At 48.6% G+C, this 12,159-nt stretch overlaps 4 protein-coding genes across 4 annotated transcripts; 3 read left to right on the top strand and 1 right to left on the bottom strand.

Annotated features, from left to right (window-relative positions):
- Positions 1 to 1,138: 1,138 nt before the first annotated feature.
- On the top strand, positions 1,139 to 1,958 carry FPSE_06218 (uncharacterized protein; the record flags this gene model as incomplete). Its single annotated transcript, XM_009259336.1, has 4 exons — positions 1,139 to 1,188; positions 1,282 to 1,354; positions 1,415 to 1,434; positions 1,547 to 1,958. The coding sequence occupies 4 exons, from the start codon at positions 1,139 to 1,141 to the stop codon at positions 1,956 to 1,958; spliced, it is 555 nt and encodes a 184-aa protein (XP_009257611.1).
- A 3,068-nt stretch (positions 1,959 to 5,026) lies between these two features.
- FPSE_06217 (uncharacterized protein) lies at positions 5,027 to 6,157 on the bottom strand (the record flags this gene model as incomplete). Its single annotated transcript, XM_009259335.1, has 1 exon — positions 5,027 to 6,157. The coding sequence occupies one exon, from the start codon at positions 6,155 to 6,157 to the stop codon at positions 5,027 to 5,029; it is 1,131 nt and encodes a 376-aa protein (XP_009257610.1).
- Positions 6,158 to 7,052: 895 nt separating this feature from the next.
- Positions 7,053 to 8,459, top strand: FPSE_06216 (uncharacterized protein; the record flags this gene model as incomplete). Its single annotated transcript, XM_009259334.1, has 3 exons — positions 7,053 to 7,266; positions 7,324 to 7,582; positions 7,637 to 8,459. The coding sequence occupies 3 exons, from the start codon at positions 7,053 to 7,055 to the stop codon at positions 8,457 to 8,459; spliced, it is 1,296 nt and encodes a 431-aa protein (XP_009257609.1).
- Positions 8,460 to 9,812: 1,353 nt separating this feature from the next.
- Positions 9,813 to 11,984, top strand: FPSE_06215 (uncharacterized protein; the record flags this gene model as incomplete). Its single annotated transcript, XM_009259333.1, has 3 exons — positions 9,813 to 9,991; positions 10,049 to 10,708; positions 10,757 to 11,984. The coding sequence occupies 3 exons, from the start codon at positions 9,813 to 9,815 to the stop codon at positions 11,982 to 11,984; spliced, it is 2,067 nt and encodes a 688-aa protein (XP_009257608.1).
- Between the last annotated feature and the right edge of the window lie 175 nt (positions 11,985 to 12,159).

Genomic DNA, 12,159 nt, shown 5'->3' with positions numbered 1-12,159 from the left:
GCTCGACTCTCAGCAAGCGAATGAAACGCCGGAGCGCCTAACCCACACTGCTGCCACCTTGAGCTGGGCCAGGTGATTGAAGATTGGAATGTCACAACACCCCGCGACAACCTGCAGTCCCCAATCACTACTTTTTTGGCGCTCCCGTATACTGCTCATCCCTGCACAAGCTTCAAGTTTCTTGCTAGAGGTCTGGTCAAAAGCCTTTCATCAAATTATTGTTTTCGCAATATTAGTATCATCAACAAGTGGTGGGTTATTCGTCACCTCTTATCATCATCATCGGGTGCTCTGCCCGACTAAGATACAGCTCGTCGTCGACCATCCAGACACGCAACAGATTAAAAATCCATCTCTGTAACCTCTCTGGGTCTCTTTTGGCGCTGCATCTGCGCTAAAATCCAACGCTACTTGCGCCGCCAGGCACGGGTCGTTCCCACCACTTTCCCCATTCCTCGCCCCCTCAAGGGCTCCAAGGGCTCCTCCTGCTCGTTGGTTGTCTCTCTGGCGGCCTTTTGGTGTCTTTCGAGTGCCTGTTTAGCTGTTTTGGCATCCATATCTACTACCTACTACCTACTGTCTCGGCCGTCATCTCGTCCTAGGTCTAGGTGGGGCATTTTTTGTGCCTCCGCCCAAGCGTCACCTGTGCCAATCTAGGTACTGCTCCTCCGTCGTTGCACCACGAGCCTCTCCTCCTTCACTATTTCCATCGCCGCCAGAACCCGCGTCCGACACCGACACCGACGCCGACTCAAAACGCCCAGACGCTGGCGCGCACAACCTCACAGTTGCAGATGTTACTCGTCGCCCGCCGTCGTCCTACAGATCGCTTTTCTTCTTGAACCGCCGTCTTGCTCCTTGTCTCTGTTTTGTAACCTTCAACCACGACCCTGCAGCTCAGCACCGACAAGAATTGTTCTGCCCATAAAGCACCCCGCCCGCCATACCTCGTTGCATCGTTTCCGACATCGATTTTCTTGCGCCTTTCAGCTGAAGGGGAGCATTTCTCAAACCAAGCAGTTTTTCTCTTGTCTTTGCGATAACCGGCACAGCCATCGCTTCGCTTTAACCAGCACCCCACCCGCACCCGACCGCCTGTCGCAATCCGAGCAGTGTCCTCTGTGACCTGACAGTAAATATGGCAGGAATTTTTCAAAGGGTGTATAATTGGCTGATGCGCATGTTTTGGTGAGTAACCGTGAGCAGACTTTATTTCAGAGATGCTGGACTCTTTACTGCCTGTTGCTGCTTGAGTCACCGCATACTGACCATGACTTGTAGGGCGATGGAGATGGAAGTGACAATGGTTGGCTTGCAAAATGCTGGCAAGACTTCATTATTGCGAGTCCTCGCTGTAAGTGTTTGCATCTCGTTCCTCGCTTGACCGCTTGCGGCTAACTTGTTATGTTTGTAGGGCGGCGAATTCACCCTTGAGTAAGCGCTTTCTACTACCGGCTCCGTGTTTGTGTTTCTGCGATATCGATGCGAGGATTCCAAATATTTCGTTCCGTGACGGTTTCAAATGCTGACTCCAGGTGCCGCGTAGCTCGATCCCTACCGTTGGTTTCAACATGAAAAAGGTGCAGCGAGGCCATGTTACCCTAAAATGCTGGGACATCGGCGGCCAGCCCCGGTTCCGAACCATGTGGGAGAGATATTGTCGAGGCGTCAGCGCCATCGTGTTCATCGTCGACATCGCCGACACCCCACTGATCCCACAAGCCAAAGAAGAGCTCCACGATCTCATGAGCCGCAAGTCGCTTGAGGGCATTCCCCTTCTCATCCTAGGGAATAAATCCGACCTCCCAGACAAACTCTCAGTGGACGAGTTGATTGACGAATTAGACCTGAAAAACATACGCGGTCGTGAGGTGTGCTGCTATGGCATCAGTGCGAAAGAAGAGACAAACCTTGACGCTGTAGTCGAGTTTCTAATGAAATATGCCACACGCCCATAACTGGGAAGCATCGCTGGTATAGGGATCGTAGAATGCCTGTTTGAGGGAATCATGCCAGACCCTCCAGTTTGCAAGAGAAGAAGGCGATCCGGCCTGTGCTAGTTGTCCCAATGATCGTCGGGCAGATGCTTATGTTTGCAAGAGGCTGGGGTCTCCAGGATCGATGACAAGGCCAAACGCTAATCGACAACGCAGCGAACAAAGGTACCAACGGTAACCATATATAAAATTCCCCTCTCACGAGCTCATGATATTCCGGATAACCGTTGGCTCATGCGCGGCTTTTGGCAGTCGCTTCGAAGACTTCTTCGCTGCTCTCACGCTGCCACTGTTCAGAGTCTTGGGTCCATGACACTTTTTCCTTTGTTTTTGGAGGAGCATAAGCTTGCATGATGGAAAGAGGTTCAGCGCTGGCTAGAAGAGGCCTTTTCCTAAGGAACGCTAGTTCTGTACACGAGGGTTGGCGCTTGCTGTTCCTCACTACCTGTTTGTTATTTTGTATTGGAGGCATGGGTGGTGCTGTCATTGTTTACAACGCTGTTGTTTCTACTGCTGCTGAATGACGGCGATGATGCGATTATTGGACATTGGCTTTTCTGGGTGGAACATACTTGATCGAGCAAAGCATGGGCAGTTGTCGGCCACGGCTTGTGTAAGTAATCTGCGCGCGGCTGACTAGAAACGGCTGATGATTGAATGATTATGTCGTTATGAATTTGTATTTCCCGGTTTTCTGCATGGTAGTTGTTGGAAGCGAGGCGTGTTATAGACTGGGAATTTGTATTCAGGTTCTTGAAACGAGGTTCGACTGTGTAATGAGATAGGCGTTGTGAACCTAATAGAAACATCCTATAATCGTGTTTTTCTTTTCTTTAACCGAGTTGGCGAACTGGGCCTGTATTAGTAGGAAGAAACTGCCATACTAAAGTAGCGGACTCGGGCAACTTTAAAACATATCGAATTGTAAAAAATGGCTTGTCCCAGATGACATGGGGTGAGTTGTCAATGTGAAGCGCATATGTCCAGGTGATGCTGGGGTGCGGATACTTATCAACACCCATTCTTAGCAACTGTAAGTCCTTTTGAGCTGGAAAAAAGACGACTGAGAGTCGGAAGAACCAGAGATACATATGAAAGAGAAAATTGAAAATAATGAGTGAAATTCGTCGTTCAAATTAGAAGGAAAGTGGGAGGAGATGTGAGAGAGGGGCCTGTCGAGGGAAACTCTGGGAGGCTACACACGGACCACTTGATGCGTTGGCCAACTCATCGCTGCAGTTGACAAGCGCCGCACGCCAGTTTGCAGTGGCTCCCTTGCCCTGTCAATCCCGCCTCGCATCACGCATCCATCGCCTTTCCGTTCGCACCCACCCCCGGCTGAGCAAACGAACTGGTGAGGATCTGAGGTGCAGCAGGGGAGGATATCGTGGGTGCCTCTGACTGGGTGCTGCCGTTTTCTTGAACGGCCAAGTGCTTCCGATGAACGGGTCCCTTTCCCAGATGGTCGCTTGCCGCCCTAGGGTTCTGCTGGCGTCAGTTGTCACTAATGTGGCTCTGTTTTTCCAGATCGAGTACTGTAAGTCGGGAATGCTTTGTTTGCATGCTGCAGACTGTACTTCATAAGAAGAGGTCGATGGGCCAACTAGCATCTCATCGTTGAATTTCAAAAAGGGTTGAATTGCGGATTGTGACCAGAGATCAAGATTGAAAATGTTCAAATTTCAGGCAACTTGTATGCTTTAAGCGAGCTGAAAAAACTGCAGTGAGATCATGTTGCACCCGGTGCTTCGTGAACAGCCCTTCGGGAGCTCCGATCAGACGGGGACGGCGGTGAACGGAGGCGGAGCGGAGGCTTGTCGGTACGGGGGTGGAGACGGAGTGGTATGATGGTTCGAAAACGTCGCAAAGGATTATGAGCATCGAAGAGAATGCAGGAACCGTGGTTGGTCTTGATCATGAGGTAAAAGCAAGAACAAAACAAGAAAGAAAATGTCGTGTGGAAAAGGGTTGACATTATCATTTCCCCAGAAGGAAATGAACTGGAATTCGAGGTTTTGGAAAAGGTGGATTCGGCCTTTTCATTGGAGCGTCTTTAATAACTGTGAGCGAATCGAAGGCCATGCGCTAGACGATGGCTTTTCTGCAAATGGACCTCCCTCACACGGCTCAAGTTCCGGATGACTTTCGAACCCCTGATGCGGTTGACGCTGGCGGCTCATTCGCGGGGACCATTGTTGAAAGTTAGCCCTGAAGCTATCGTGACTGGATGACTGACCAGTCCGAGCTGGAACATTTGCTTGACAAAGCGGTAGTGGACACGAGAAGGATCAGCTGGTAAATGTGATGTGATTTAACGGATCGCCGGCCGAATGAAAGCTGAGCTGAGCAAGAATTGGTGTTGTTCAAAAAACGAGTTGATGGAAGAGAGAAGTTACCTACCACCCAAAGGTGGATTTTTCGATATGGGTGCCTGACTTGACGTTAGTGAGGAAAGAGCTTAGGCAGGGGAGTAGGGAGGCAAGGAGATGGCTGTTGCCGTCAGAGGACCACACTTGTTCTGGCACATTCCTTCCATTTTCCAAGATTCTATCCAGTCTAGGTAGTTAGTTTAGATGCCTCCTTCTATTTCAGTTTCAGGTTGAGCGTAATCTATTCTCTGGGCAACATTCCTCATCGACTGAATTTCTACCTATTACCTACTCATAAAGAAGAGGAAGGTTTCTTTACATGAGACTCACAACATATTCTTTAATGACCAAAGACTGGAGCTATTTCGGCTTGGATATCAACAAGAGATGAAACAGTTTGACTATCCCTCAAGGCATCAGAAAACTTGGCCGCTGAGAACGTAAGAGACGAAATTAGTAGGTCATCTTATGCTACTAAAATCATAGCCTTTAGGCCATTTATTTTCATACCCTAAGACTAAGGAGGTTAACTTTTCTGCTGCCCAGTAGCCATCTAAGGGTATTTTGACTCCATATAGGTAAAACAGAAAAGACACAACGTATTATGAGTTTCTTCATGTCGACACGTCCGCCATCGTCATAGGCAAGGCAATGATATCCTCATGGGTAGTCCGTGAACCCAGCAGTCTCGCCATCGCGGTCCAGAATATATCGAAATCGCTCCCGATCCTCAAGAAGGCATCTGGGCAGGTCAAGATTGTTATCGACCCGTGTGAAAGTGTCCACCTTGCGACCCCATAAGTCAACACCCTGTCGTACGGCATTGGCGATGCGATCTCTGTCGCGGAAAGAGTCGCGATTCATCCACGCATGTGAGAAACTGGCCATCTTGTTCAGGAATTGGTCCACCGTCGCAAAGCACGAACTGCAATGCCAGCCCGCATTCGATAATACGCCCTTTTCCAAATCACGCAGCAGGGGAATGCCTGCATCGCCTGTCCGCAGATTCCCAGGCAGTATTGTCTTGCGCATGCCTTGGTAGTAGGTCGCCTGTGGGAATGGCCATTCGGGCCCGTCGTGGAGGAACTGGAAGGAGTAGTAGTAGAACTTGGAGGACAGGGTGAGACGACGCGGAAAGTTGCATGTACGGAGGACTAGCATTGTTGCTGGACGAGGAACCTCATCGACATCGGCGACCAGAATGACGTCCCCCTGGGCAGGGATTTGTTCGCCGGTAAGTTTTGGGAAGACTTGCTCGAACATGGCGTTTCGTTGCAAGTCCTCTCGATCCCAGTGGCGCAAAGGTTTGAACCCTTTTGGGTATTGGAGTTGGTGGTATATCATCTTGTCATGATATGCTTCGAAGCGCTTCCAGTTATCGCGAATAGTAAGATCCTTGGGGCCTCCCTGGAATGTGAGGGGTGCCTCGACGATGACAAAATAATCGACATAATTATACAAAGTCTTTAGTCGGATTTCGAGAAAGTCCAGCTCAGTGTTGACCATGAAGAGGTCGTATATCTTGCGACGACCGTCGAGAGCATCCGACCTGGGCTTGAAGACGGAGTAACCGTGTGCGTCGCATAAAGATCGAGCAGCCTCTGAGGCGTAGAATTCGTGATGTGATCTCGAGAAGTTGAGCCTTGGGAGTGTTTGGGTCGCTCTAATATCTGCATCAGTAATGCGATGGGCGTGCGAGCGGTCGAAATATGGTTGCCTAGAGAGAAGTGCCGCCACACAAACGAGTAATAACAGCAGAACAAAGGGTCGAGAAGGCATGAGAGATGTCATGATGGCTTTGAGTAAATCCAACTGAAAGAGAAAAGTGGTAAACGAGTGTCGGTATGTGATAACTCACTTGATTAGTAGCTATGTATTCGATACATTTAACAGCAAAGGACGCACGATATCGGGAAAGACGGCATCGTAGCTCTAGAAGGATTCATAGATCACCCGCTAACGAGGTTGAGGATATGCCTTAGAGCATCAGATGGAAATTATGGCCTGGCCGTTACACGCAAACGTTTATGTAGTGCCATGCCAGCAGCTATCCATTATTGGCTGAGCAAGTGCTTGACAGTGCCGGTCAGCCGGCAGTCCTAGCAAGTACCGACAAACAAGCATTGATAAGGATTATCCTCATACCGTTAAACGAGCATGTTTCATGTGATGTTGCAGTGACCCAGTGATCCTATTGCGTTTACCAAGGCGCAGCAGACCTTGGGGGGGATAGTTTCTCGTATAGCAACACCATGTCACGCTAAACCCCCAAGCAACACAGCATCAAGTTTAAATATAGCTCTATCACCAATGTTTATTAATCAAAGACTAAACAAGAACTACAATTACACATGTTTCATGTATAAGTCGAGCATATAAACCGGAAATAAGTATGGTCCAGCCCTGAAGCTTGATTTGCGGGGAGAAGCTCCATAACTAAAGTTATCGTTACCGGAGCCGAGACGGGGCGAAGTCGGCCTCGGTACCTGTCAAACGGTCAAATGCTCCGATTCGAGTTTCTTTTTCCCACTTTCCCCTCACGTTTGGCCGTTAACGTTAATTGACAAGTACATTTTGTGGAGGTTGCGCGCCCTGAGAGTGACACTATTCGTCCTGTCCGGTCTGCGGAGATACTTTGAATCCTCCGAGTTGACCGAGTTGATCGCTCTCTTCTGCCTTGATCATAATGAGTCGATCATCTCGACTTGTCGCACTTCGCAATCTGTCCTTTATTAGTTCTCGCTCGGCACCAATCTTTCGTTTATTTGTCAAGACTCATTCAGTCATCACTCTACAACGCACCTTTGCCTCTTCTGCTATCAAGATGGGAGACGCTATCTCTGAGAAACCTCACAATGCCTGGCTCGGTGCCAAGGGACCGGCTGCCCTTGACCTTCGAAGTATGTCAACTGCCCATCTGTCTTGAGCTCTTAACATCTAACAATCTTATCACTCAGGCGATGTTGTGACAACCCCCACGCCAGCCATGCTTGAGGCTGTCTCATCATGCTCCTTACTGGATGATGTCTTTCAAGAAGACCCTGCTACCAATGGCCTTGAGGCTTATTTAGCAGAGCGCACAGGCAAAGAAGCTGGCCTTTTCGTTCTCTCGGGCACAATGGGCAACCAACTTGCCCTGAGATCTCTTCTTACGCAGCCACCCTACTCCGTACTCTGTGACTATCGTGCCCACATATTCACATCTGAAGCTGGCGGGTGAGTACCCACGTATATAGCATTGCTGAGTTGTCTTGACTAATAACACTCTAGCACCTCAAACCTTACAGGAGCTCAGATTCAGACTGTTGTCCCCAAGAATGAGAGATATATGACGCTAGAGGAAATCCAGGAGAATGTGACCCTGGATGATGATGTTCACGGCTGCCCTACGCGAGTGATTAGTCTTGAAAACACCCTTCACGGCATGGTCATGCCACTGAGCGAGGTCAAGCGTATCTCCGAGTTTGCCAAGGAGCACGATATCAAGCTTCACTTGGACGGTGCACGGTTATGGGAAGCTGTCGTATCCGGAGCTGGGTCTCTGACCGAATACTGTTCTCACTTCGACACCATCACTCTGTGCCTTTCCAAGGGCCTTGGTGCCCCCGCAGGAAGTGTGCTCGTGGGTCCCAAGGCTACGCTGAAGCACGCTCGTTGGGTTCGCAAGTCCATTGGCGGCGGTCTTCGACAATCCGGTGTTCTTACCTCTGCAGGCCGCGTTGCCGTGGAGCAAACATTTGGCAAATCTCCCAACGGTGAAGACGGACCCCTTAAAGCCTCCCATGAAATGGCGCGCAAGGTCGATGACCTCTGGACCAGCATGGGCGGTACGATTGATGAGCCGACTGAGACTAACATGGTGTGGTTGAATCTCAAGACTACAGGGTGTAGCGAGAAGCGGTTCATTGAGATTGGAGCTGAAGCTGGGCTCAAGTTCATGTGTAATAGGTTGGTAACGCATTACCAGGTTGCACAGAATGGAGACGAGGTTCTGCGACGCCTAAAGGTAGTTTTTGAAAAGGTTCTTGGAGAGAGCCAAGACTCGACTGCTCAGCAAAAGATTGGAAAGGGAAGTGTATATGTGCCTCAATAGAAAATGAAGTTTAGTCAAATAGAATAGATGGTTGTTGTATCATACTATTGCACTTGTTTCATTGAGGTTACTGCTTACGTATTAAGAATGAGAGTCGGTGAGAATACTCGAAACTACTCACGTAATTGTGAACAAAGAGTTTCTGTTTTAGATTTAAGTTTAAGTGAGTTGCGAGACATCGGGCCGTTGTCATGATCAGAGCTAGGACCAGGGTTAAGATCATCATATTAGTCTATTCTACAGCCTCAGAGTTGAAAAGAACTAAGTGATTCAGGAAGGTAGTTACATAATACATTCAGCGGCATTGCCGATGTGATGTTGTAGAGGCTTCAAGCTGACGGGACCTCCCTTGCGTGTATAGAACAGAAGCTTCTACTAGGATCAGTTCACCACTGAGTTTGAATAGGTCAAAGAAACTCAATTAATGTCTTGGTATGTATTACCGTTGACTCGGAAACTTTCAGGAAAACAGCCAAGACTGGTAATAACGCCCAGGACGCCACTGACACGTTTACAAAGAGTTTAATTCCGCACTCTTAGGAAAAGAAAGGAATCTCTTGTTGAATTGCGCGTCTCGTCTTGATTTCTTGACGTCACCAACCAATCGGCCAAATCGACGGCTTCACTGCAAGAAACGTCTAGTTTAAGTCTGGGAGAGCCAAGCCAAAAGTGCGGGGAAAGGAAGAACAGAAACAGGGATTATTATGAGAAATGCAGAACGTTTCTCCACGTTGGTTTGTCTTTTTAGTGGCGTCCGGGGTGTGTAGATGTTGATATCTGAACGATACAACGTCACTGTTGACATGGGCTGATTTACGTTGCAAACCTAAAGAGGTAATCAATTGTGTAGGTCATGATATTAGGAAGACCAGATGAGAAGAATATATATCAATTGGTTAGAGTAGTTAATTGGGGACTAAGAACAAAACATCATGATCAACTCAAGACTTATATACACAGTTATCAACTATCGTCATGACATGAAAGTTCAATACTCTTGGCCAACGCAAAATCACTCACGCTAATAAATAAAATAAAAGGTTGCCCACCTTGGTACTTACCGTATGTAGCCCCTCGCTACTAGACAGAAGCAGTGGGTAAGAAACGATCGTCAGGCTCAACCCTCGCTCTTTCAGCTCTTCCCTTCTTGGCTTACACTGCACCCCATGACAAGGGTAGCCAAAGGCAGCTAAATCCTGTTTAGAGACAATGTCATGATCATCTTTGCTTGGCCTGTTCCCCGTATAAACTCGTATATATTTACTTTATCTTCCCTCCTTCGTTTCTGTACTGCATCCCTAATATTAATTGACATTAATACTCAATTGGCAACTGGGTCATCTTTCTTCAATCATGCCGTCTCCACGACATATCGCCGCAGCTTTAGTTGCCACTGCGACAACTGCATCAGCTCTCTATGTAAATGGTACTGTCGTTGCACCTTGCGACTCACCAATTTACTGTCATGGAGACATCCTAGAACAGGTCGAACTGGCTCGACCTTTTAGCGACTCCAAGACCTTTGTCGATATGTAAGTCATGTCCACTCAATTGCTGTTCAGCGTTAACACTAACATCCACCATCACAGGCCAGCTATTCGCCCTCTAAGCGACATCCAGGAAGCTTTTGACAAGCTCGAGAAACCTCTCCGTAACAATTCTGCTCTCGCTGACTTTCTCGATGAAAATTTTGACGATGCTGGCAATGAGCTGGAAGAGGTATCTAGAGATGATCTCGATACTGACCCTAAATTCCTTGACAACATCAACGACACCGTCATCAGAGAATTCACTGAAAAGGTTATTGACATTTGGCCTGACTTGACCCGTCGATACGACCAAGACGCCAAAAACTGCTCAGATTGCCCCAACAGTTTCATTCCCGTCAATCGATCTTTTGTCGTTGCAGGTGGTCGCTTCCGTGAACCTTACTACTGGGACTCTTACTGGATCATTCTGGGTCTTCTCCGAACTGGCGGTTCTTTTATTGAAATCGCCAAGAACACAATTGAGAACTTCCTCGACTTCATCGAGGAGTATGGTTTCGTACCTAATGGTGCTCGAATTTACTACCTCAACCGTTCTCAGCCTCCTCTGCTGTCGCAGATGATCAAGGCCTACGTCGAGTACACAAACGATACGGATATTCTTGAGCGAGCTCTGCCTTTGCTGGTGCAGGAGCACGAGTTCTTTATGAACAACCGCTCAGTTCCGGTCTACATCAACAACGAGACCTACTATCTCAACACGTAAGCACACGACATCTTCTGCCAAATAACCTCACTAATATCCCTTAGATACAATGTGTCCAACACTAGACCTCGTCCCGAGTCATATCGTGAGGACTACATCACCGCAGAGAACACATCCTACTACTCACCAGAGTCCGGTAATGTCTACAAAGGCGGCGAAGAGCTCAGCTTCAAGCAAAAGGAAGCTCTGTACGGAAACCTCGCTAGTGGCGCTGAGAGTGGTCTCGACTATACGGTCAAGTGGATTGCTCGTCCTGAGGATGCTATCCGTGACAACTACTTCCCACTTCGATACCTCAACACCAGAAACATTATTCCTGTTGATCTCAACTCTATTCTGTACGGTAACGAAATTGCCATCGCCGACTTTTACGAACAGACCGGAAACAGCAGTGCCAGCGAGCAGTGGCGTGAGGTCGCTGCCAACCGAAGCTATGCCATGCACGGTTTCCTGTGGAACGAGACTCTTTGGAGCTATTTCGACTACAACCTCACTTCCAAGGCGCAGCAGATCTATTTCCCGGTGGATGAGAACACAACCGTCGTGGATACAGAGGACGCTCCCAAGGGACAGCAGGTCTTCTTCAGCCCTACCCAGTTCTACCCCTTCTGGCTTGGTGCTGCGCCCGACTACCTCAAGAACAACCCATTTGCCGTTTACACTGCTTACAAGCGTGTTGAATACTACCTTGACAACCGTGATGGTGGCATCCCTGCGAGCAACGTCGAGACCGGTCAGCAATGGGATCAGCCCAATGTCTGGCCTCCTCTGATGCACATCCTCATGGCGGGACTTGAGAGAGTTCCTCCTACCTTTGGCATCCGAGACCCATCCTTCGTCGAGGTCCGCAGACTAGCCCTTCGTCTTGGACAACGATACCTTGACTCAACTTTCTGCACCTGGTACGCAACCGGTGGCTCAACTTCGGAAACTCCCAAACTCCAAAGCACATCCGATGAGGAAGAGGGCATCATGTTTGAGAAGTACGCTGACAACGCTACCAACGTTGCTGGAGGTGGTGGCGAGTACGAAGTCGTCGAGGGCTTCGGCTGGACGAACGGTGTTTTGATCTGGGCTGTTGACGAGTTCAAGAACAGACTGACACGACCCAAGTGCGACAACCTCGAATCCGCACACTCCAACGATAAGCGCGATTCGAGTGCTGTCATGTTGCATGCTCGTGATGCCAAGCGCGTCAAGAAGTTTGGTCGCAGAAAGAGAGCCGCCGAGAAGGCTGCGAAGAAGAGGTCGAGTCGTGTCTTCCACTTTTAATTTTGGATAACTAGATTACGAGGGATGATTGTATATTGCCTTCCTGTATAACCTTTACTTGGTAGCCAGTATAATATATCTTTACCGCTGGAAATGTCTTTCTCTGCACAATATACTGCCAACCTGTACAAAAATCAAGATAATACTCTTATATAAATCAATGCAATGCTAAAAC

Source organism: Fusarium pseudograminearum, chromosome 3 (genome assembly GCF_000303195.2).
Source record: "Fusarium pseudograminearum CS3096 chromosome 3, whole genome shotgun sequence".
Classification (NCBI taxonomy): Eukaryota; Fungi; Ascomycota; class Sordariomycetes; order Hypocreales; family Nectriaceae; genus Fusarium; species Fusarium pseudograminearum.
This window is presented reverse-complemented; position numbering and strand designations above follow the sequence as displayed.